This window comes from Bos javanicus, chromosome 11, assembly GCF_032452875.1.
Source record: "Bos javanicus breed banteng chromosome 11, ARS-OSU_banteng_1.0, whole genome shotgun sequence".
In the NCBI taxonomy this organism is placed as follows: domain Eukaryota; kingdom Metazoa; phylum Chordata; class Mammalia; order Artiodactyla; family Bovidae; genus Bos; species Bos javanicus.
This window is the reverse complement of record NC_083878.1, coordinates 74013802-74038694: the sequence shown is the minus strand read 5'-3', so window position 1 is coordinate 74038694 and position 24893 is coordinate 74013802. Positions and strand designations below refer to the sequence as shown.

General features: G+C 49.4%; 1 protein-coding gene across 3 annotated transcripts in view; it reads left to right on the top strand.

Annotated features, from left to right (window-relative positions):
* Nucleotides 1–24893, top strand: part of EFR3B (EFR3 homolog B) — a 98074-nt gene that overhangs the window by 69037 nt on the left and 4144 nt on the right. The window contains exons 6-22 of one of the 3 annotated variants that reach the window (XM_061433127.1): nucleotides 4496–4645; nucleotides 6095–6229; nucleotides 6672–6750; nucleotides 7509–7614; nucleotides 7891–8052; nucleotides 9191–9302; nucleotides 9888–9939; nucleotides 12206–12378; nucleotides 12905–12980; nucleotides 13448–13609; nucleotides 15097–15228; nucleotides 16654–16721; nucleotides 17589–17716; nucleotides 18460–18551; nucleotides 21802–21850; nucleotides 23119–23225; nucleotides 24530–24579. In XM_061433127.1, the coding sequence (XP_061289111.1) occupies nucleotides 4496–4645; nucleotides 6095–6229; nucleotides 6672–6750; nucleotides 7509–7614; nucleotides 7891–8052; nucleotides 9191–9302; nucleotides 9888–9939; nucleotides 12206–12378; nucleotides 12905–12980; nucleotides 13448–13609; nucleotides 15097–15228; nucleotides 16654–16721; nucleotides 17589–17716; nucleotides 18460–18551; nucleotides 21802–21850; nucleotides 23119–23225; nucleotides 24530–24579 (1833 nt within the window). Of the gene's footprint in view, nucleotides 1–4495; nucleotides 4646–6094; nucleotides 6230–6671; nucleotides 6751–7478; nucleotides 7615–7890; nucleotides 8053–9190; nucleotides 9303–9887; nucleotides 9940–12205; nucleotides 12379–12904; nucleotides 12981–13447; nucleotides 13610–15096; nucleotides 15229–16653; nucleotides 16722–17588; nucleotides 17717–18459; nucleotides 18552–21801; nucleotides 21851–23118; nucleotides 23226–24529; nucleotides 24580–24893 lie in introns of all 3 variants that reach the window. The other 2 variants (XM_061433126.1, XM_061433125.1) reach the window with 2 other exon arrangements.

Genomic DNA, 24893 nt, shown 5'->3' with positions numbered 1-24893 from the left:
TCAGTAATTCCATTCACAGCGATGATTTGGAATGTAGTAAAGTCGGACTTGGCTTAGCAACTCCAACTGTGCAATTCAACAACAACAAAGTACTTTATACAAGGATGTCCACTGTAGCATTATTACAGAAGCAAATTTACAAACAACCAATGACCAACAGGAGACTAGTTTAGAAAGTTCTTATAACAGTGTATCATGTAACCATTCAACATGTTTGTGAGTTTATGATATAGGAAAATGCTGGTAATAGAATGCTATGGGTGAAAAAAGCCAATACCAATTAGATATGCAGCAGGTTCTTTATTCTATTACATATTATACACAGAAGAAAAGCAGGACACCAAAATGCCAGTGATAATTATCTTTAAGTGGTGATGGCGGGGGATAAATCATCTTTGCACTTTTCTATAATTAGCATGTATTATGTTATAATCTGGAGAAGTCAATGGCACCCCACTCCAGTACTCTTGCCTGGAAAATCCCATGGGCGGAGGAGCCTGGTAGGCTGCAGTCCATGGGGTCGCAAAGAGTCAGACACGACTGAGCAACTTGACTTTCACTTTTCACTTTCATGCATTGGAGAAGGAAATGGCAACCCACTCCAGTGTTCTTGAGCCTGGAGAATCTCAGGGATGGGAGAGCCTGGTTGGCTGCCGTCTATGGGGTCGCACAGAGTCGGACATGACTGAAGTGACTTAGCAGCAGCAGCAGCAGCATGTTATAATCAGAAAAAGGTTTGGTTAAAAAAAGGAACCTCAGGATGAAATAAACAGCCAGGAAAGAGGGCCCCCCTTGCAGGGCCGTCCTGTCACCTGGGTCAGCACAGTGGATACTCAGTTCAGTGCAGTTCAGTCACTCAGTCGTGTCCAACTCTTAGCAATCCCATGGACTGCAGCACACCAGGCTTCCCTGTTCATCACCACCTCCCGGAGCTTGCTCAAACTCATGTCCATTGAGTCAGTGATGCCATCCAACCATCTATCCTCTGTCATCCCCTTCTCCTCCTGCCTTCAATCTTTCCCAGCATCAGGGTCTTTTCCAGTGAGTCAGTTCTTCGAATCAGGTGACCAAAGTATTGGAGTTTCAGCTTTAGCATCAGTCCTTCCAGTCAATATTCAGGACATATCCTTTAGGATTGACCAGTTTGATCTCCTTGCAGTCCAAGTGACTCTCAAGAGTTTTCTCCAACGCCACAGTTCAAAAGCATCAATTCTTTGGCTCTTGGCTTTCTTTATAGTCCAACTCTCACATCCATACATGACTACTGGGAAAACCATAGCTTTGACTAGATGGACCTTTGTCAGCAAAGTAATATCTCTGCTTTTTAATATGTTGCCTAGGTTGGTCATAGCTTTTCTCCCAAGAAGCAAGCATCTGTTAATTTCATGGCTTCAGTCACCATCTGCAGTGAATTTGGAGCCAAAAAAAAATAGTCCTTCACTGTTTCCATTGTTTCCTCATCTATTTGCCATGAAGTGATGGGACTGGATGCCATGATCTTACTCTTCTGAACGTTGAGTTTTAAGCCAACTTTTTCACTCTCCTCTTTCACTTTCATCAAGAGGCTCTTTAGTTCTTCTTCACTTTCTGCCATAAGGGTAGTGTCATCTGCATGTCTGAGGTTATTGATATGTCTCCCAGCAGTCTTGATCCAGCTTGTGCTTCATGCAGCCCAGCATTTCGCATGATGTACTCTGAATATAAGTTAAATAAGAAGGGTGACAATATACAGCCTTGATGTACTCCTTTCTCAATTTGGAACCAGTCCATTGTTCCATGTCTGGTTCTAACTGTTGCTTCTTGACCTGCACACAGATTTCTCAGGAGGCAGGTAAGGTGGTCTGGTATTCCCATCTCTTGAAGAATTTTCCACAGTTTGTTGTGATCCAAACAGTCAAAGGCTTTGGCATAGTCAATAAAGCAGAAATAGATGTTTTTCTGGAACTCTCTTACTTTTTTCCATGATCCAGCGGATGTTGGCAATTTGATCTCTGGTTCCTCTGCCTTTTCTAAATCCAGCTTGAACATCTGGAATTTCACAGTTCACGTACTGTTGAATCCTGGCTTGGGGAATTTGAGCATTACTTTGCTAGTGTGTGAGATGAGTGCAATTGTGTGGTAGTTTGAACATTTTTTAGCATTGCCCTTCTTTGGCATTGGAATGAAAACTGACCTTTTCCGGTCCTGTGGCCACTGCTGAGTTTTCTAAATTTGCTGGCATGTTGAGTGCAGCACTTTCACAGCATCATCTTTTAGGATTTGAAATAGCTGAACTGGAATTCCATCACCTCCACTAGCTTTGTTTATAGTGATGTTTCCTAAGGCCCACTTGACTTCACATTCCAGTATGTCTTGCTCTAGGTGCGTGATCACACCATTGTGGTTATCTGGGTCATGAAGATCTTTTTTGTATAGTTCTTCTGTGTATTATTACCACCTCTTAATATTGCCCTGCTTCATTTTGTACTCCAAGGCCAAATTTGCCTGTGACTCCAGGTATCTCTTGATTTCCTACTTTTGCATTCCAGTTCAGTTCAGTTCAGTTGCTCAGTTGTGTTTGACTCTTTGTGACCCCATGAATCACAGCACACCAGGCCTCCCTGTCCATCACCAACTCCCAGAGTTCACTCAAACTCATGTCCATGGAGTCGGTGATGCCATCCAGCCATCTCATCCTCTGTCGTCCCCTTCTCCTCCTGCCCCCAATCCCTCCCAGCATCAGAGTCTTTTCCAATGAGTCAACTCTTCGCATGAGGTGGCCAAAGTACTGGAGTTTCAGCTTCAGCATCATTCCTTCCAAAGAAATCCCAGGGCTGATCTCCTTCAGAATGGACTGGTTGGATCTCCTTGCAGTCCAAGGGACTCTCAAGAATCTTCTCCAACACCACAGTTTAAAAGCATCAATTCTTCTGTGGGCTCAGCCTTCTTCACAGTCCAACTCTCACATCCATACATGACCACAGGAAAAACCATAGCCTTGACTAGACGAACTTTTGTTCATCTAACAAAGTAATGTCTCTGCTTTTTAATATGCTATCTAGGTTGGTCATAACTTTCCTTCCAAGGAGTGTCTTTTAATTTCATGGCTGCAATCACCACCTGCAGTGATTTTGGAGCCCCAAAAAATAAAGTCTGACACTGTTTCCACTGTTTCCCCATCTATTTCCCATGAAGTGATGGGACTCGATGCCATGATCTTCGTTTTCTGAATGTTGAGCTTGAAGCCAACTTTTTCACTCTCCACTTTCACTTTCATCAAGAGGCTTTTTAGTTCCTCTTCACTTTCTGCCATAAGGGTGGTGTCATCTGCATATCTGAGGTGATTGATATTTCTCCCGGCAATCTTGATTCCAGCTTGTGTTTCTTCCAGTCCAGCGTTTCTCATGATGTACTCTGCATATAAGTTAAATAAACAGGGTGACAATATACAGCCTTGATGTACTCCTTTTCCTATTTGGAACCAGTCTGTTGTTCCATGTCCAGTTCTAACTGTTGCTTCCTGACCTGCATACAAATTTCTCAAGAGGCAGATCAGGTGGTCTGGTATTCCCATCTCTTTCAGTTTTTTGCATTCCAGTCCCCTATAATGAAAAGGATATCTTTTTTTGGTGTTAGTTCTAGTCTTGTAGGTCTTCATAGAACTGTTCAACTTCAGTTTCTTCAGCATTACTGGTCGGGGCATAAACTTGGATTACTGTGATATTGAGTGGTTTGCCTTGGAAACGAACAGAGATCATTCTGTTGTTTTTGAGATTGCATCCAAGTACTGAATTTCGGACTCTTATTGACTATGATGGCTACTCCATTGCTTCCCTTGTGGCTCAGCTGGTAAGGAATTCGCCTACAATGGAGACCTGGGTTTGATCCCTGGGTTGGGAAGATCCCCTGAAGAAGGGAAAGGCTACTCACTTCAGTATTCTGGCCTGGAGAATTCCATGGGGTCACAAAGAGTGGGACTTGACTGAGTGACTTTCACTTTCATTGGAGACTGGATCTGTGCAAAAGGGGTCCCCTGTATGCTGTTACTCTTGTGTCCTCTGATTTCTCAGCCAGCTTAGTCCCAGCCAAGACCCCCTTGTGCCCGAGAGCCTGACAGCTCTGTGCCTCCTCCTCCAGATCCCTTCCCCCTGTAAGTTGCCCTCAGCCCTATTTTCTGCCTTGTCAGTTCTTGGCAGCCCTTTGGGCTCTTATATCTCAGTCTCAAGGTGGAGAAAACCCAGCTGGGTACTAAGAAGCCTGGAGAAAACTGGCACCCTAGAGATGAAACCTGGGTGGTACAGGGCAAGGGCAGTCTAGGAATCTCCAAGACAAGCTGGAAGACATGGCTTTCAGGCAGCCAGCCAGGAGGCCCAGTCACACGAAGAGTAGAAGGTGGGCTCCCCTCTGCCTTTATGGGCATCTGTAAACCCCTCGCTGTGCTCCCCTCCTTGTCACAGAAGCTGGACTTAACCAAGGTTTGCAGATGCCATGGCCCCTGTCTCCCTTTTCTTTACAGAATCCGAATGTCGGGCATCAAAGGTCTACAAGGGGTGGTGAGGAAGACGGTGAATGACGAGCTGCAGGCCAATATCTGGGACCCACAGCACATGGACAAGATCGTGCCGTCGCTGCTTTTCAACCTGCAACACGTGGAGGAGGCAGAGAGGTGAGCAGGCAAGGGAGCGGCTTGCATGGCCACTCTGTAGCCCTCTCAGGGTGCTCAGCAACCATACACCTGGGGCCGATTGGTAAAACCCAGCTCCAAGGCCAGGGATCTTGGCGTTTGTGGCTTGTTCCGCAGCGCATCCAAAGCTGGTTCCTTGGGAACGTTGGCTCTGGCCTTCTGCCAGCCCTCTGTACCCCTTAAAGTCTGCGTTCCTGAAGGAAAAGCAGGGATGGTGCTGGGCTCCCTGGGGTGAGTGTGTGCTGAATACAAAGAACCAAGAGTCGGGTTTCCTCGGTCTTTCAAGAAGCAGCAGAACAAGGAGGTTTTCAAATGCCAAAAGAACCCGATGGTGGGAGTTAGGGCAAGAGAAGAAGCAGGTGGCCGAGGATGAGATGGTTGGATAGCATCACTGACTCAATGGACGTGAGTTTGAGCAAAGTCCGGGAGATAGTGAAGGACAGAGGAGCCTAGTGTGCTGCAGTTGATGGGGTTGCAAAGAGTCAGACTGGGCTTAGCAACTGAACAACATGATTCAATTTGCTGAGGAGGGCCTCTTCTCCCTCACTTCCTAATGGTGTTTCAGGTCCTTAAAAAATGCCCACCAGCCAGCAGCCACTTGACATGAACTCCAGATATTAGATTTTAATCTGGGAACCCCCAGACATGAATTCATCCTGCTCATGCCACTTGCTCTTCCCCTCTGTGAAATGGGATAGAGAGAAAGGTTCCTGGTGCTGTCCACCTCCGCTGTGCATGACACCAAGTGAAGATGATCTGAGTTCCCCACTTTCTTTCCATTGATACTGCGTAAATAGAGCTGGTTGGGGATTTAGTATGCCCTCTGGTGGTGGTTCCTGGAATAGCATTATCTCTGACAAGCTCCTGGGTGGTCTCAGGATGAGGAATCCTGGGACTCCTGTCCAGATCTGAGCCCACTCCCTGTGACTTGGGTACCACGAGTCACACCCAAGCCAGCACCTGTTTTTCCCTCCTGAGCCTTTCTTTTTTTCCCTCCTGCTTTTTGCCCACGCTCCTCTCTCCCCTTTGCTTTTGCTTTGTCCAACTCTGCTTGCATCCCTCTCTTCTTATGTCATCTCTTGTCCCTTCCAAAGCCTTGGGGGCGTGGAGATACGTGTGGTCTGCACCTCCCCAGGTCCGTGGTGCTCAAAGCACCTTCCTTCCCACAGAGACCCATCAGGCCTGTCCCTAGGGTGTCCAGAAAAAGAACTTTATCCGTCTTCCCACCATCTTCCTCCACTCTGGGCTTCCTTACCCCATTTAACTTCTGAGAGCCTAGCCATCTCCCTGTGACCTCGCACAGCCTACATCAAGTTCCTACTTGTCCTCCTGGGTCTGTTTACATGAGGGAAGCACAGAAAGCCTGCACAAAGCTGACTCTCAGACTGTGCATTCCATCCTTCTTCACCCACGGGCTGTGTGTTTCCGCAGCCGGTCCCCCTCCCCTCTCCAAGCACCAGAGAAGGAGAAAGAGAACCCGGCAGAGCTAGCCGAGAGGTGCCTCCGGGAACTGCTGGGCCGGGCTGCCTTTGGCAACATCAAAAACGCCATCAAGCCTGTTCTCATGTGAGTGTTCCCCTTCCTCGCCCCCTGGCCTCCAGCTTTGAACCGTTTCAGGTCCGGCACCTCCTTACTAACTCGGGAGGAGGGGCCTGTCACAGTTGAGGGGCTGCGGCCAAGTTGGTCCCTTCTCTGTGCCCACGTTCTTCTGCACTGTGGCATCGAAAACTACCACGTAGTGGCCAAGCACAGTTTTGGGGAGACGAGTTGGCAGGAGGAGTCCCAAGGCTAAAGGAAGGCGCTCGGCTTCATTCCTGAGTCCACAGCCACAGCCCCTGTTCTCAGCTTCTCGTGCTTCTCTCACCGGCACCTGAAAGCCCTTGCTACTTACCTGGAAGCTTCGAGAGGGACTGGGTTTCTCAGGACGGGTTATGTTCCCACCAAGCTTCTCCTCCTCCTTTGCATCACCTGCATTTCATAGTTACTCTCCACGTTTTTTCCCTCACAGCCATCTGGATAACCATTCTCTTTGGGAACCCAAGGTGTTCGCCATCCGTTGCTTTAAAATCATCATGTACTCAATTCAGGTATGATGGTTCTCCAGGTTCATCTTGTCCCCTTGGCCAAGGGTATCCCTGGGAGCAGGATGATGCACACCTGGAGAAAACCAGCCCCTAGTCGTCTGAACTGGTGCTGCTTGACCTAGTCGTGGAGAAGGACTGGTTTAAAACATTTTATTTCTAATATGTCACAGACTTATACTTTATAAAACACAAAAAGAATTCCTAGAAAAAGTAAGTGAAAACCTCATGCTAAATACAAGCCCACAGACCGTAACTGGCTGCCATGGCTTTGTCAGATTGCTTACTCAACACTTACTTTCAATTTCTGTCCTTAGCTCAATGTAAATGGGCATCAGACAGATCTTGAATTGGCACCAGACCATGGGCCACACTCTGAGCAGCACTGGACTAAACCATGTGACTGCTTGTGGCACTTACTTTAAGATCTGGCACCTGGGGGAAATGAAAAGGAAGACAGTATTTTTAAACTGACTTTTGACCCACTTGAAGTGCAAGGGCCCAGGAAATACGTGGAAATCCAAGTCTTCATTGGGATTTGACTCAGCTCCTTCTTGGACCAAGAAGTGGGGAGAGATTCAGGAAGAGGAGCCAGGGTATCTGGGCGCCACCTCTAGTGCCCGCTAGCTTTGGGACCTCACTTTTTGTCCACACAACTTTGGGTCCTCCTGGAGGGCTCAGAGGCCACGTGGGGGGTTGCTGTTTGGGGACCAGCACGTCTTCCTCCCCCCCAGCCGCAGCACTCCCACCTGGTTATCCAGCAGCTCCTGAGCCACCTGGATGCCAACAGCCGCAGCGCGGCCACGGTGCGAGCGGGCATCGTGGAGGTCCTGTCAGAAGCTGCCGTCATCGCCGCCACCGGCTCTGTGGGTAAGGCGGGATCTTGAGCGGAATGGGGGCTGGAAACCCCCTCAAGGACGAAGAACTGCCCTTAGCGGTGAGCTGTCCCTCCTTCCAGAAAAGGGCAAGGGTAGAGAGGTGTCAGAGCGGTTATCCTCAGGAGGAGAAATCAGCCGGGGAAGGTGGGGGGGGCAGAGGAAGCCCCTGGCTGGAAGTGGGCCTGGGCTTGCCCGGTAAGCCTGGGCAGGGGACAATGAGCCAGGAGTGCCAGCCCCAGATGTCAGGTCTCCCACCTGCTGCGCTCAGGGCCCACGGTGCTGGAGATGTTCAACACTCTGCTGAGGCAGCTGCGGCTCAGTATCGACTACGTTCTGACCGGGAGCTACGACGGGGCCATCAGCCTCGGCACCAAGATCATCAAGGAACACGAAGAGCGCATGTTCCAGGAGGCAGTCATCAAGACCATAGGTGGGCCCCGGGAGAGGTGGGGCCCCGGAGGGTTCCCGGGCCAGACCTGCTGAAGGAGGGGCAGATGGGCGGTCCCCATTCCCCCAAGGATGTTAGTCCCTGGCGTTGTAGGTTTGTCATCCACTCAACGTCACGTTAGGGCTTCCCTGGTAGCTCAGCTGGTAAAGAATCCGCCTACAATGCAGGAGACCTAGGTTCGATCCCTGGGTTGGGGAAGATCCCCTGGAGAAGGTCATGGCAGCCCATTCCAGTATTCTTGCCTGGAGAATCCCCATGGACAGAGGAGCCTGGAGGGCTGCCGTCCACGGGGTCGAAAAGAGTCGGACACAGCTGAGCGACTAAGCACGAATACTCGCACTTCGTGTTAATGCGCGGACACTGGAAGAAGTGGAGTTAGCCCACAGTGCACGCAGCTCACAGCGTCCCTGGGGCCAGGCCTGAGTTAGATCACAGAACAATGTCCCTGGGTTTCTCAGCCTGGAGTTCAGATCAGAGGCTAAGAGAGGCGAACTCTTCTTGCACCCCAGTCCCCATTAGGCCTGCCTGATCCTTCCACGTTTGAGCGATTGGAGGGGTTCAGTTCAGTTCAGTTCAGTTCCTCAGTGGAGTCCAACTCTTTGTGATCCCATGAACCACAGCACACCAGGCCTCGCTGTCCATCACCAACTCCTGGAGTTCACCCAAACTCGTGTCCACTGAGTCGGTGATACCATCCAACCATCTCATCTTCTGTTGTCCCCTTCTCCTCCTGCTCTCCATCTTCCCCAGCATCAGGGTCTTTTCAAATGAGTCAGCTCTTCGCATGAGGTGGCCAAAGTATTGGAGGGGAGGTGACAGAAAGAAAGACAAAAGGAAGGAAAGAGGACAGGGAGAAAGCTATGGGTATGCACATGGATACTCTGACGTCCACACGTGATTGTAAGGGCTCAGAGTCTCCCTGTTCCTGTGCCACTGGAGCGTCCCCTCTAGGTCCCACATCTTCACCACAGCCACGGGAATAACAGGTCAAGGGATAGGAGCCTGGAAGAGTCAGCTGACACTCCTCACAGTTGTCTGTTAGGCTGAAAGGCTGAGCAGGGACCCCCCTCGGCTGCCGGCCTTACCAGAGCCAACCCTCTCCTCTGTCATTTCCCCGCAGGCTCCTTTGCCAGCACATTGCCTACTTACCAGCGCTCCGAGGTGATCCTCTTCATCATGAGCAAGGTTCCGCTGCCTTCCCTGCACCACCCCATGGAGACGGGGAGGACTGGGTGAGTCTACCCTGCCTTCTTCTCCCTTCTTGGATTCCACCGACTCCCCTTCCCACGTTTCTGGGCTCTCTCCCTTCTCCACCTCAACTTTCCTAGTTCTGCCCTTACATATATTCTCTCATTCTGCTCTCAGATCCCTCCACAGCCTCTCGTGGGCCTTTGGATCCTAAGTAACTCCACTGACTGTCCTATCAGTAACAATCGCCCACCTTGAGGGGTGTGTGTGCGCTAAGTCGCTTCCGTCATGTGCTACTCTTTGTGACCCCATGGACTGTAGCCCACCAGGCTTCTCTGTCCATGGAGATTCTCCAGGCAAGAATACTGGAGTGGGTTGCCATGCTCTTCTCCAGGGGATCTTCCCGACCCAGGGATTGAACCTGCATCTCTTTATGTCTCCTGCGCTGACAAGCTGGTTCTTTACCACTAGCTGGTCAGCGTCCTTCCTCTGGAAGCCACTGTCCTGGGTAGCCCAACAAGTTTAGCCTCATGGAGAATCTAATCACAAGAAAAAACTTGGCACACAAGTGTGGGGTTTTCTGTATCTGTACCACCATCCTGGTGATCATCTGTATCTCTGATCTACAGGGAGAACAGGAACCGACTGACCCAGATTATGCTGCTGAAATCCCTCCTTCAGGTAAGCCTCTCTTGTCCCTGTTCCTGCTCTGCCTCTGCAGGAGGCAGCTCCTTCCAAGGGACCAAGAGAAGGCTACTACTTTCTGTTGTGCAGGTTGCACACTGCACAAACATGCCCAGCCAAAGGGGTGAGTGGGGGACTGAATCTAACCTGTGTACCACTCACTAGGCAGGCTGGGAACCCACAAGATGGGGTTATCCAGAGCAGGCAGGACACCTGTTTCTAACTTTCACAAAGGTACCTTCTCAGCTACTGATGGTCTTGTCACTCAAGCCTTATCTCTGTATTGAGATGGAATCTACTGGTCCCTGCCCTTTCTCCTTCCAAGTAACTCACCAGGTCCCCTCCACCTGTTTCTCCCTTGGCATTTATGCCCACCTCAGTCTCCCAGTCACCATCTTTCCCTTTATCAGTTTTTTAAAAATAATAACTATAATTATTTTAGGTAATTTAATTTTAAAATTATTTTTAAAAAAATTTTTGGCCATGCAATGTGGCTTGCAAGATTTTAGTTCCCTCACCAGGGATTGAACCCGGGACCCAAAAGTGAAAGTGCCAAGTGCTAACTAACCACTGGACCGCCAGGGAATCTCCACCCCGACCCTCCACTTAGCAATATTTTTGCATTTGTCTTCTTTCCATCTTTGCAGCCATCACTGGAGCCTAGATTTATTGTTCTCAAATGCCATTCCAGTGACCAACTTGTTTAATATAGAGAGTCCCTAGAGACTTTGAACCATCAGTTTGAGTGAGGTCCTAGAATGTGTATTTGTTAACAAGTGCCTCAGGTATTTTTGTGAACAGCCCTGGCCTAAATTCTGGACATTTCACAACTAGATTACTCTCTTGGTTTCTCCCTCCCTCCTTGCTGCTGCTGCTGCTGCTGCTAAGTCACTTCAGTCGTATCCAACTCTGTGCGACCCCATAGACAGCAGCCCACCAGGTTTCCCCATCCCTGAGATTCTCCAGGCAAGAACACTGGAGTGGGTTGCCATTTCCTTCTCCAAAGCATGAAAGTGAAAAATGAAAGTGAAGTCACTCAGTCGTGTCCGACTCCTAGTGACCCCATGGACTGCAGCCTACCAGGCTCCTCCATCCATGGCATTTGCCAGGCAAGAGTACTGGAGCGGGTTGCCATTGCCTTCTCCCCCTCCCTCCTTACCTATCTTAAATTCAACCAAGAAGAATTTTCTAGAAATGTTGTTCCTCATGGATTGCTCCTTGTTAAAGAGTCGATCTCAGTTTCCAGTTGATGTACATCCAGATGTCAAACTTCTCAGATTGAAATTGGAAGGCCCTCTGTACCTATTCCCTCCCTAGAACCTCCATGTCACCCCTCAACCTGTCTCTGTGCTAACCATGCTAGCCGGCACAGCCCCCTTGCTCCTGATCCCCTCGCTTCCATGCCCCCTTCCCAGCCCACACCTTTCATGTCACCCCTTATTATAAAGGCTTTTCCTACTGACACCCACATCTGGCTACCTCCTTGGTCTATGTATTCCTGCCATTTCTTTGCTGAGTTTACCCTGGTTAATTTGTACCCAGCATCTTACCAAGGTGATGGTTGGGGACACACATTAAATACATCCCCCTTCAGTGAACACTGATGCCACCAGGCTTTACCAGAGCCTCAAGGGCCTGCTGAATCATCAAAGGCATTGTTTTGCAATATGGACTTAACAATAAATCTGTTTGGCTGCTTTTTGACAACATCAAGGATGAGATATCTCAGTATGCCAACAGGCTTTAATCCAAAGACCACCATCATGGCCTAGCTAGAAGAGGTGTAAACAAACTCTATGTGTGTTCTCTGACTGTGACTATGTCTGTGGGTTCTAATTTGTCAGCCCAGCTGTAAGTTCTTCCACTATCTCTCCTTTTCTTTGTGGCTGTCCATGCTCCTGATGAAGTGCGTTTATGGTGAACGTTCACCGTGTATGCCTTAATGGGTTGGAACTTTAGGTTCAGATACTCTCTGGCTTCTTGCTCCCCTCTAGTGCTCATCCTCTGGCTTGCTTTTAGCAGCTTAATGTCCCTGGATACTGTCCCCATCTGCTCAGCTACACTGATCTGAGCAGGTCGCCTCAGTAGATGTTGAAGGGTTCCCCAAAGCTGCCTACGGTGAAGGACAGGGGGGAACTGGACTGGGAGATGTTTAGAGAAGATGGATGCTCGGGACCCAGCTCCTGCTGTCTGCTTCTCCATCTCCTCACTGCTGCCAGGAGGACCGGTGTTCCTAGGCATGCGATCCCAGGCTCCCTTGCAGGTATCTACTGGCTTCCAGAGCAACAACATGATGTCAGCTTTGCCCAGCAACTTCCTTGACCGCCTTCTCTCTACCGCCCTCATGGAGGACGCAGAGATCCGTCTCTTCGTTCTAGAGATTCTCATCAGTTTCATTGATCGTCATGGCAACCGTCACAAGTTCTCTACCATCAGGTGAACTTAGGGTCTCCCCACCCCCGCAATTTGATATGTGATGGGGGAGAAGGCTCCCATTAGGGTCTCACCCTCAGGTGGGAGGACAATGCAGATCTTCAGTGGGGACCCCTCACCAGGGAGTTGACCATGGACATGGACCCAGGGTTCTTTCGAGGGAAGGAGACTGAAAGGGGGCTTATGTCTAAGGGAGCAAGGGAGGGAGTGGAGATTTGGGAGATAAAGAGCAGGTACTCACAGGAGCTCTTTGGTAGGAAGGGAAGAAGAGGATGCAGGGTTATCAGTAGAGTGGGGGCTGAAAGGGAGGAAAGAAAGTGAGGAAGAAGGTAATCTGGATCAGTATTTAAGAAAAAATGAGAAAGGAGCTTGAGAACTTGAGAGAAAGTGGCGATCAGGCTAAGAACCAGGGTGGGAGGACACAGGGAGACATTGATACAACTAAGGACGGGGGCAGGGCCCAGTGATACCACGCGAGCCCTGCTGGCCTCACACCAGGGCTCAGGTGACCCCTCACTTCCCCTCGCAGCACCCTCAGTGACATCTCTGTCCTGAAGCTGAAAGTGGACAAGTGCTCCCGGCAGGACACCATCTTCATGAAGAAGGTTAGCAAGCGTGACCTCAAGACACAGTGAAACCTGGGTGGGTCAGGCCCTGTGGACCCCAGCCTTCCAGCCCCCAAGTCACCACTGGCCATGCCTAAAAAGCCCACTTCCTCCTCTCTGACTATGATTAGTCAGGATGACCAGCCGACCCCTCTAGGGGATCAAGCCCCCAGGTCATACTCATCCCAAGCCAGAGGAGGACCATCGCTTGACCGTCTTCCCCTGTGTTTGGGCAGCAGCTTTTGTTGTTAGTTTCACTGGCCCCACCTTCCCTAAGCACATATTCCTGCCTGTACTCCATTCCGCTGGGGTCTGCTTTAAAGGTATCCTGTCCCTGAGGGCAGAGAGAGGGGTACAGGAGGAAGGAGGTGGAGCTACATCACCCACTTCAGACTGCTCTTCCATGCCCCGGCCCCTCCTGTGGCCATCCACCATGGCCTTGCTCCCACCCTCACCCACTTCTCCAGCACTCCCAGCAGCTCTACAGACACATCTACCTGAGCTGTAAGGAGGAAACGAACATACATAAGCACTACGAGGCGCTCTACGGCCTGCTGGCACTCATCAGCATCGAGCTGGCCAACGAGGAGGTGGTGGTGGACCTCATCCGCCTGGTGCTGGCCGTCCAGGTGGGGCCTGGTGTGGGCAGGACACAGAGGTTAGGGTCGGGGGGGGGACCTGTCTGGGCCAAGCTCTAATGAGAGTGCCGAGTGGCCGCTGTTTTAACTACTGTGTTTTGGAGCCCAGGTATGGTGCGCCCTTAGTTGGCCATTCCTCTGAAGACCACAAACCATGGTCCTGCCAGGGTAACCACCAAAGAATGCTGAATTCATGGCTTTGACCCATCCTCAGACTAAAGGAGATCCAGGGAACAGGATCTTTCAAAAACATCACTCACCCCTAGTATTTCAGGTCTCTTGCAAGGTCTGAATGAGACTTCATGGATTACCAAGACAGCCTGGTGCTGTGCTTAGTCGCTCAGTCCAACTCTCGTGACGTTATGGACTGTAGCCCGCCAGACTCCTCTGTCCATGGAGATTCTCTAGGCAAGAATACTGGAGTGGGTTGCCATGCTCTCCTCCAGGCGATCTTCCCAACCCAGGGATCAAACCCAGGTCTCCCTCATTGTAGGCAGATTCTTTACCATCTTAGTCACCAGGGAAGCCCAAGAATACTGGAGTGGGTAGCCTATCCCTTTTCCAGGGGATCTTCCCAACCCAGGAATTGAACTGGGGTCTCCTGCATTGCCAGTGGATTCTTTACCAGCTGAGCTACCAGGGAAGCAGTGATCCCCAAACAAACTTGTTTGTCTAAATGTCACCTGGTTCCCAAAACTGGCTGTGCTTTCAGAATTGCCTTAAACACTTATTAAAAATATATAATCCCCGTACTGTACCCAAGCTCAGGGACCTAGAGATTCAACAAGCCCCCGTCATGACTCTCAGGCAGCCATTGTGGCACCAGATAGGGTTTAGACTTCCAAGGTCTGCCCAGGTAAAAGTACACTCCCCAGGATGCTAAGAACGGGAGCAGATTCTTAAGACCTCAAAGGCCAGGGTCTGCAGGGTCCTGAGCTAAGTGGGCATCATATTCTGAATGGTGGTGAACCTGGGAATTCTGTCAGGGAGACTCCTTAGCTACCTGCTTGATGTGCTAAATCCTGCAAGACCAACCCAGATGCTATGATAGTCTTCATTCTAGAATGTGAGATTCCTCTGTGTCCCAGCCCCTAGTAATTCTCATAGCTTTGTCAATTTAACGTGTGAATCCAACATAGCAAACCAATCCAGTCCTCCAAGAATTATCAGAGGTCTGTAGTGAAGGAAACAGCATCCTTGAAGTGGAGATTCACGAGGGTTTGGACAGTCAAGATTGCTACAGCTGGAACTGCGAAGTCAGGCATTGAGGTTATCGCCTCTCCACTCGAGTATTTATGGGCATCCAGCTCATGGATTGTTCTAGGGACCGTTTGCTTCAGTGACTTCTGTCCCCCAGAAGGTTAAGGGACAAATGCAGGGAGAGACTTCATCTAGAGTGGTGGGTCATCTCTAAGGGAGGTTGGGAGAGGTTGGTGGAGAGTGGGCACCCATATGGGTTGTTCCCTGTCTTGTCCCAGGATGTGGCCCAGGTCAATGAAGAGAACCTGCCTGTTTACAACCGCTGTGCCCTCTACGCACTGGGCGCCGCCTACCTGAACCTTATCAGCCAACTCACGACAGTGCCTGCCTTCTGCCAGCACATCCATGAGGTTGGTGTCCTTATGACCCCAAGAGCTCAGGAAGCCCTTGACTTGGGGTTTCCCCAGAAAACCTTTTGCTGAATTGTATGAGCTCTGTGCTTAGTCCAGGCATGAGAACTAATGATGAGAAATTCCCAGCAGAGCATCTCCTGCTGCAGGACATGACATAGCAGGGTGGGATCAGACATAGTCAGTGTCCTGTACCTCTTCCCAGCCTGCTACCTGCGCCCCCTGTACTTCCTGCCCCTCTATGCCCCCCTCACTCCCAGAAGCACACATGTACACACCTCTCGGGTCATCTGGTACTGAAACTACTTTTAAGAAACATTTTTGTTGTGAAAGTTTTCAAATATCAAAAAAGCAGTGTGAGTAGCCAGTGTACATCCACACAGCTATCACACAGATTAAACACTTATGAAGGTTTTTCCACATTTGCTTCATCTGTCTCTTTTTATTTTCCTTTGCTGAAATATGCTTAAACAGACCTTGGTTATCACGTCATTTCACCTCTAAATATATCAGTATTCGTATCTAAAAAAATATGGACACCTTCTTGCTCAATTGCTATGCTATTTACATAATGAAAGTATTAATTAAATGACTGATTATGCCTTGGTATTATCTTATAGCCAGTCTACAATCCAATGTGCTCAGTTATTGCAAAAAGACATTTAAAAACATACTGAACTGTGTATAGGTAGAATGATATCATATGTAGGATTAACTTTAAAATATACCAGCAGAACAAAAGTAAACAAGAAAGCCTAGGTCTCGGCTAACCTGACCGGCTGGGGGGCATGGAGGAAGGTGCTACAGCAGCTTTGCTGAGCCAAAGACCAGCCTGAACGAAGCAGGACCTTGCCAGCCGTGGGCTGATCCAGGAGGACTGGAAGAGCAACGCTGACGTCCTCTTCAGTACAAACAGTCGCCTCATGGCTTCCTCACCTCCTGCGTGTACTTTGATGCCAACTGTCCTCCCACTTCTCACCATCTTAATAGCTGTCACTTTTCTTGTCAAAAATTTGCAAAGGATGATGAGGGAAACTCACTGTGTCACTTTCCATCAGGATGCTTTGTGGTGCCTCTGGGTTTGGGGAACAGTGCGATCTGTGCTTCCTCTCTCGTGTGTAAACAGAAAACAGGAATAGGTCATGGGAGCAAGACACTGGACTCTCCTGGGAGCAAAGTCCCCTGCCTTTGGCGGACATTTAGTGCATGTGTGTCACTGGAGACAGCTTGAGCAGTCCTCCTGGGCTTCCTGAGCTGCCCCGAGGTCCTGGTTGGTCTGTTTCTCCCCCAGCTCTGGGTGCTCTGCCAGGGACTGCGTGGGAGGAAGGAAGTGCTCTGTTGGGGCGGGAGCTCTTTCCTTGGCCCATTTGCATCTCCCTCTCCCCACTGAACTCAGCTCTTTTCTCCATTCCTCCCAAACCTCAGGTGATAGAGACCAGGAAGAAAGAGGCCCCATACATGCTTCCGGAGGACGTGTTTGTGGAGAGGCCTAGGTAAGGATCACAGCAGGGACATGGTCAAGGAAACACCCAGGGCATCTGAGGAAGAAAGTGGGTGATCTGAGGCCAGGGACTTGGGCTTCTGTGGGCTCACAGGCAGAAAATGGACCCTGCCTGTGACGCAGAAGTCCTGGGTCAAATTTAATCCCCCTCACGTGACCGTGATCCCCGCCTTGCGCAATCTCAGCATGCTGTATGATCGAGTATGGGATAGAGCCTCTGGGTACTTTGGCCAAGCCCAGGGGAACACATCCTGGAGAAGCCGCTCCACCAATCCAAGCGGCCTTCTCAGACTGTAGTCTGTGGGCCAGTGTCACTTCAATATCAGGGGAACTCAAGGAAAAGATATTCTGAAAAAGCAAAATATCCCACAATAGAGGATGGCTTTATAAATTATGGCCTGTCCATACCATTAGACAACTGGTAGCCCACCCCCAATGTTTTGGAAGAGTAGTTCATGTGAAATAGTCACTGCATAATAGGTGAGTAAAATAAGTCCTGGAATAGGACTGTGGAGGGTAGGGGAATGTTTGCATGTGTGCATAAATGTGTATGACTGAGGGAACCTACACAAAATGTGGATATGGTTCTCTCTGGGAAGTGGGACTGCAGGTGGTTTTTTTTTTTTCCTTTCTCTCCTCTGTCATTTTGTATAATAAGTGTTACCTTGCTACAGCTTGCAGGATCTCAGTTCCCTGACCAGGGATTGAACCCAGGCCACAGCAGTGAAAGCCTGGAATCCCAGCCACTGGGCCCCAAGGGCACTCCCTTGAGCATTACATTTATAATAAGGAAGGGCCCCGGAAATCGGCCTGGTCGCCCAGGGCTCTCAGGTGCCTCTCCCCGCTCTCTGTCTCCCAGGCTGACTCACAACCTTGACGGAGTGGTGATTGAGCTGCTCTTCCGCCAGAGCAAGATCAGTGAAGTCCTGGGCGGCAGCGGTTACAATGCCGACAGGCTCTGCGTGCCCTACATCCCTCAGCTGACAGGTAGGAGCTCTGCTCAAGCACTTTCAAGCCTGCCTCTGGCTTTTCTTGGCCAGGTAAGGGCCGTAATGGAAGGGGCCTGTGAGCCCTTCTGTCACCTTCCACGGCGACTTGGATGTCACACTGGGAATCCATGGTGAGATCCTCATCATCCCCACCTCTGCCCCTCAGTGCAGAGTCCTTGAGAATAACTGGCCCACGAGATAGCCTGGCTTGTGCGTGGGAGACGGCCCCACTGTGCTGTAAAGAGCGCCCATGGACTACAGAGTCAGAGACCCAGTTCTCTGCAACTTCCCTCCTGAAAATTCTTAACTGAGTCCCTTGGCATCTCTGAGTCTCAATTGCCTTGGCTGTAAAATAGGAATGTTAACAATACCTGCCTTAGAGGGAAGAGGCAAATGTCCATAGGAGCAAATGCTACGCAAATGACAGTTGCTGGAGCTGTTAGCAGGCGATGCCCATGCTTTCTGGTCATAAGCAGCTTCTTTGTGCTCATCAATGATTGCAAAATCTTAGCCCTAAAGAGCAAAACTCACCAACCTAAGAGGGGCAGAGAAGTTCTCGCAGCCCTCTATAAACTCCAGCTGTAGCCCCCAGGGTATAAATCCCTTTGAGCCCTCCAAGGACCCGGCCAAGCCAGGAGGGGTTGGAGGAGGGCGGCAAGGTGGGAGATGGTGCTGGAGGCGTGCTTCTGGCTCCCTCTCCAGGGCTGGGGGACTCTAGCTTCCAGGCTTCTCTTTTCCCAGATGAGGATCGCTTATCCAAGAGGAAGAGCATTGGAGAGACCATTTCCCTGCAGGTGGAGGTGGAATCGAGGAACAGCCCAGAGAAGGAGGAGGTGAGTATCTCCTTCTTGATCTGCTGTCCTGGAGAAGCTCAGCATCCCTGGGGGAGGGGACCGGTTCTGCCTCTTTGGCAGGTGGTCAGACACTCCATGATCCAGGCACCCTTAACTGCACTACGTATTTAAGGGAAGGTAAATTTCCCAAGTAAGCCCTGTTTTCTTTCTGACTCTCATCATATATGTCCTAGACATTTCCATCCATCTGGAAAAAGTAATTGAACCTCCATACACTCCCATTAGGACGTTCTAAAAACCAGTCTTGAAAGGTTTGCTGGTTGTCATCCCCCATTCACGATGGAGGTGAACCTGATCTGTGTTGGAAATTGGAAGGCCTCACAGAGAGGATGAAGGCAAAAATAGCTTTCACAATGTCTCTTCCAGATATGTCAAGAAAAGTGCTTTTGAAGAGAAAGGTGTAGCTTAAAGATCGCTCTTTCTTCTATCATCTCTTAAGGGCTGTGAATATCTAATTTCTGTTTAAATTAACATGTATCTCTTCTGCCATTATTACTTCTGCCTCATAAAATAAAGCAGATGTACCCACAAGTAAGAAAGAATAAGGAGTCATAGTGGAAATACCAAATTTATTCCCTCAAATGAGAAAGGAACAGGGGCAGGGCAGAGAGGAGGGAGAAAGGCCTCTCAAGGGAGCAGAAGCTGCAGGACACAGTATACTTGTTTTTCTTATAGTTTTTTTGTTGGGGTGTAGTTGATTTACAATGTTGTATTTGTTTCTGCTGTACAGCAAAGTTAATCAGTTGTGCATATGCATACATCCACTCTTTTTTAGATTCTTTTCCCGTACAGGCCTTTACAGAGAATTGAGTGTAGTTCCCATGCTACACTATTTTCTATTTCATATATAGTGGTGTGTATATGTCAGTTCCAATCTCCCAATTTATCCCCTCCCCACAGTACAGATGCTCTTAATGGCGACTCTGTCAATTAAGGGCTCCCCTGTGGCTCAGCTGGTAAAGAATCCACCTGCAATGCAGTAGACCTGGGTTCAATCCCTGAGTTGGGAAGATCTCCTGGAGAAGGGAAAGGTTACCCACTCCAGTATTCTGGCCTGGAGAATTCCATGGACTGTATAATCATGGGGCGACAAAGAATTGGACACGACTGAGTGGCTCTCACCCTTCACTGCCAATTAAGGGAATTAATAGAGATGAGGGAACTTAGCAAGAAGTGAGGAGGACACACATCTGGATGGAATTGGGACCAGAAGATGCACAGGGTCCTTCAGCACGAACAGCCTGGCAGAGCCATGGAGGGCAGCTTGGACACCCAGCCTCTCCCCAGTGGGCTTGGGGCAAAGACAAATCAATGGGGTCAAGATCAAGCCTCCCCCAACCATGCCCTCAGCCATTCCTTCAACTCCTCAGTTACCAGGGCAGACCTCCAGGACTGGGCTTTTCGAGGCTTGTCTGGAAGCTTCCCCTGGAAGGAAGCAAGCTCTGACTCAGGCTAATTGAAGAAGCGGAATGAGGTTGAGCCAGGTGTCCTCCAAGGCCCTTCCGGTTCTGCAGGGCGGGAAGCCTCACACATGTTAGGACCACAGTGTAGTTGGCTGCTGTCCCCTCCGTAGTTATAATTCTTCCTTCCTGAGAGTCAAGAGACCCTTAGAAATGGATAAATAAAGTAAATCAGCAGAAGGAAGAGAAATGCTCCCCTGGGTACACAGCCACCTGCTCCCTGCTGGCCGCCTTGTCATTGACACGGGTTCCTCCCCCTCTTTGAGAGTCAGCTCAGTCCAGAGATGGCTAAGTAGCTAGAGCAGGGGTGTGGGGGCCCCCACCCTCTGCCATGCTTTTCCACTTCCTTTTCCATTTTTACTCTGAAGACTCATTCACTCTGAAGGTTTATTCTTTGTCTCTCCATCCACCCATCCATCCACTGCCAGTACTGACCAACATCAGATATTCACAGGTGAGGTGGTAGGGAACCATGCGGTAGTGAGAGAGTAAAGGAAGACCGATCACTGGGTAAGGACAGGTAGAGAGAAGCTGATGGAGGAGGTGGGCCACAAGCCAGGTCTACAAGCCAGCCCACCATGCCCCTTCCCCATGCCTCCAGAGTCCCTCAGTGACTTTCTGTAACCCTCAAATACCAGGCTCATAGGAGGTGATCAACAGATGCTGGTTTGGTCAAATTCCCAACCCAGTGCCTGGCATTCAGAGCCATTTGGAGTCAGGAGTGCCTGGCCGTTTCGTCTCCCCTCCCATCTGGCTGGTCTATATTCAGTCTCCCCCATGCTATCTCACTCATCTCCATGTCTTCGCTAGTATGGAATCCCATGTTGCAATCACCCTTCCTCTCCACCTCCACAGTCATGAATCTCCCTTTCTTCAGTACCAGCTTGTGGTCCACCTCCTCCATCAGCTTCTCTCTACCCGCCCTTACCCTGTGATCTGTCTTCATTTTCTCTCCCACTACCGCATGGTTCCCTGTCACCACCTGATGTTGGTCAGCACTGACAGTGGATGGATGGGTGAATGGATGGATGAATGTACATACAAAGAATAAACCTTCAGAGTGAATGAGTCTTCAAAGTAAAACGATTGCTCTCTATGATAACATATTTTGCAGTTGCAATTGAGTGACTCGCCGAGAATCCTACACATACGTCGTTGTGAAAGTCACTCAGTCGTGTCCGACTTTGCGACCCCGTGGACTATACAGTCCATGGAATTCTCCAGGCCAGAATACTGGCGTGGGTAGCCTTTCCCTACTCCAGGGCATCTTCCCAATCCAGGAATTGAACCCAGGTCTCCTGCATTGCAGATGATTCTTTACCAGCTGAGCCACAAGGGAACAAAAATGTTAGTCAGTTTTTGAAATTTTCATATGAGATTATATTTGCTAACCGCCTTCTCTTGTATCGAATATTTTCTGTGATGTTTTTCTGAAGACTTGTTTGAATTACAGTTTTCTTCCCAGGGGACAAGCAGACCCTCTGGGAGGAGGGAGGGGAGAGGGAAGGGACAGTGAGTTCTTTCAGGTGAGACTTGTGGCTCTTGAGGAACTAGCCTCCATCGCTCACTGCTCGCCTTTAGTTAGCAGGTCTGTGCCTGCTCAGAGGCACAGAGCTTCCAGAGACCCTGGTAAGAATGCGGGTGTCCTAAGGGAGTTTCTGCCCGTTGGGACAGTCTTCTGAGAAGTGAAGGGGCTACCTTCACTTCCTCCTTCCTCCCCCCCTCCACCTTCCTGAGCGTTCTGTGCACTTCTGTCCCTTCTCCCCCAGCGAGTGCCTGCCGAGGAGATCACCTACGAGACCCTGAAGAAGGCCATTGGTGAGTGGGAGGCCCCCAGGGAGAGGCATGTGGGGCTGGGTTCTGGGGTGTGTGTGGGTGTGCTTGGACCTGTCTGCTGCCCTCCCAAGCATGGTTCACACGGATGTCAGGGAAGAGGCTGGCAGTTTCCTCTAAACTCTTCACAGCTACCGAAGCTGCAATTAAAAGTCCCTGTCTCTTAACAGGGGTCAGTGTCCTATGCCAGGAACCTTTCTTCTACTGACAGTTGCCATTAAAAGTAGCTGGTTGAGGGTTATGGCCAATCAGACAGGTGAAAAAGGAATTTTAATGTCAAAGTATAAATACTTTGAGAATTTTTTTGGTGGCGTATGATACAAAAGAGCAAGTTGATCAATGAGAGCTATTAAGACCAAATCCTATTAATATTTAATAATGGCAGTGGATTTTAAAATGCAGTATTATTACCTCATCTGAATTATTGGATAGCGAAGTATCCTGAATTAGAGAATTTTTCTGCTGATAACAAATGTTTATTTTTCTCATCATTCATGGTATTCTTTCTGAATGTTTCACTGCTCTGTCTTTTTAAGCTGGGCATGATGAACATATTTCATACCTTTCTCTCTCTCTCTTTTTTCATTTTTGAGGCCACGAGGAATATGTAGAAGCCTTAAACTAAATGGCCTCAGACTGCTCTGCCACAGGGGTTTTTCACTGGCTTTTCCATTGTTGATGTCCCTTTTCATGTTACCCCTAAAATACTTCCTGCTCCAGAAGCCTAGTTTAAGAGTCCCAGTGGCAGATATGTTAGTTAATGTTATTGTAGTAATAATTTCACAATACATATCTGTATCAAATCATAACGTCTGGTGCTTTAAAATTATACCATGCTATATATCAGTTAACTCTTGACAAAGATGGAAACATTTTATTTAAAGTCTCAAAGGAGTGGGAATGTACAATACATTTACATGAGTGGGGAAGTGAATCATCATTTTGAAAAATAAAATTCTGAATAGGACAAACCAAAAAAAAAAGGAGAGAGAGAGAAAAAGTCCCCGTAGCAAGTGCAGCTACGTGGAGCTTTAGCCCCGATTAAGGGTCTACTTAACTAGTGCTCAGACTCTTAGGGAAGGGGGCTGAGCACTCGGGCAGAATCAGGAAAGGGTCCAGCCCTCCTGGGGCCAAGTGATGGCACCGCACCCTCCGTGCCACCCTGCCCCTTGTCAGCAGAGGGGAAAGCTGGTGGCCATCTGGGGCCGCAACAGCGGGCAGGACCCGCATGCTGACCCGGCTCTCCACCACAGTGGACAGCGTGGCCGTTGAGGAGCAGGAGCGGGAACGGCGGCGACAGGTGGTGGAGAAGTTCCAGAAGGCGCCCTTTGAGGAGATCGCAGCGCACTGTGGGGCCCGGGTAAGTGAGGTGGCACAGGGCCCATCCCAGGACCAACTGGACACAGGATGTGTGTCCAGGGCAGGACTGAGTTTCTAGGAGATCACCAGACACTAGGGTTTAGAGCCTAACACTGCATTGATTCCCCACGAACCAAAAGCCTATCAGTCATACACCCCTTCAGACGTCACAATTTTCATATAAGGGAGAAATCCTGACCTCAGCGCCTCCTGTACTGAACAGATTATAATAATAATAATCATCAGAGGAAGAACATAAATAGCACTCACTCTTCACCAGAGCATCTTCCATTGATCAGCTTATCTCCTTCTCATGATAACTCTATGAGGTTGCCATTAGGACTGTCACATTATGGAGTGATGACAGGAGGGGCTGTAGCACAGGAAAGAAGGCCAGCATTAGCTACTGGGCCACTTCCAACTGGGGGACACTGGTAGGTAGAAAGGAACAGCCTGGCCGTGGAAAAGAAATTTAAATGAGAGGGCACCAGACAAGTAAAAGGACAGTCTGATGTCTCTGGGTAAGGGAGGAGTGCAAACATTTCTTGGCAATGATAGACCAGGATTTGTTAGACCCAGGGTCCATCTTAGTAACAATGAAACATAAGTGTAAATATCTGAAGTCTACAGATAACATACTTTATTGTACATTTTCCTCCCCATAAAAATACATGTAACTTTCTAATATACGTATTTCTAATATATATCCATATATTCAAACCTCTCATATGTTTTAATAGTTATAGTAATATGCATTATGGTATATACAAATATAAGTAAGTATAATACAGATTTTTCTGGGTCTATATTATACTAAGTTCTTGTCCTATCTCAAGAGGTGCCTATTTTGTAAGCTCAGAGTTGAGTGCAGTCTCACTCTTTGTGTCTATGGGCTTCGTTGGAGCCAGAGGGGACCAGAGAGAGTGTCTTCCCTAACACACCAGCTTTGCACAGCTGCTCCTTGGGAGTTAAGGAAAGAGCTGGAACCAGCTCTGAACCTCCAGACTCTGCCCAACAGGCCCTGTTGCCTCACCTGGAGGACCTAAGGGCCCTTCCAGAACTGCTGCTGAAGTCCTTTCTGGGGTTGCCTGGCCTCTGTGCTGTCCCCGGCAGGCCTTTGCTGGGCCCCTCTGTCTGATCTGAACTCACTGTTAAGGTCCACTGATAAGCGCTGGAAACAAGCTCACAGCAGTTTCTTTCCTAAGACTGCAGCTGCCCCGTACCTACAGTGCATGCTGGACCGGTAGGCTTGGGAGTCAAGGTGTGGGGAGCCCCCAGTTCACTTTCTTCTCTGTTTGTTTCTAGGCATCACTGCTGCAGAGCAAACTCAATCAGATCTTTGAAATCACTATCCGGTAAGTGGCATCCCTGGGCAGGGGGTGCCCACCTCTGTGGCCCAGTTGTAGGTACCCCTCCCCCCAAGTCCTCCTTTCACACCTGTCTTTAGCCCTCCCTGCCCCCAGCCTCTGTCTCCAGGGCTCGGCCACCAGCTCTCCCCAGGTAAGGAAACAGAGACTGAAGGGAGGAAGAGACAGCTCAGTGAACCCTGGAAAAGAGCCAGGGGTCTTAGTGTCCCAAGCTAGTACTTTTACTTTCTAAAGCAACAGTCACTATAGAACCAGCAATGAAGCTTGACTTCAAGCTGAAGATTCTAGAACAGCTTGAAACC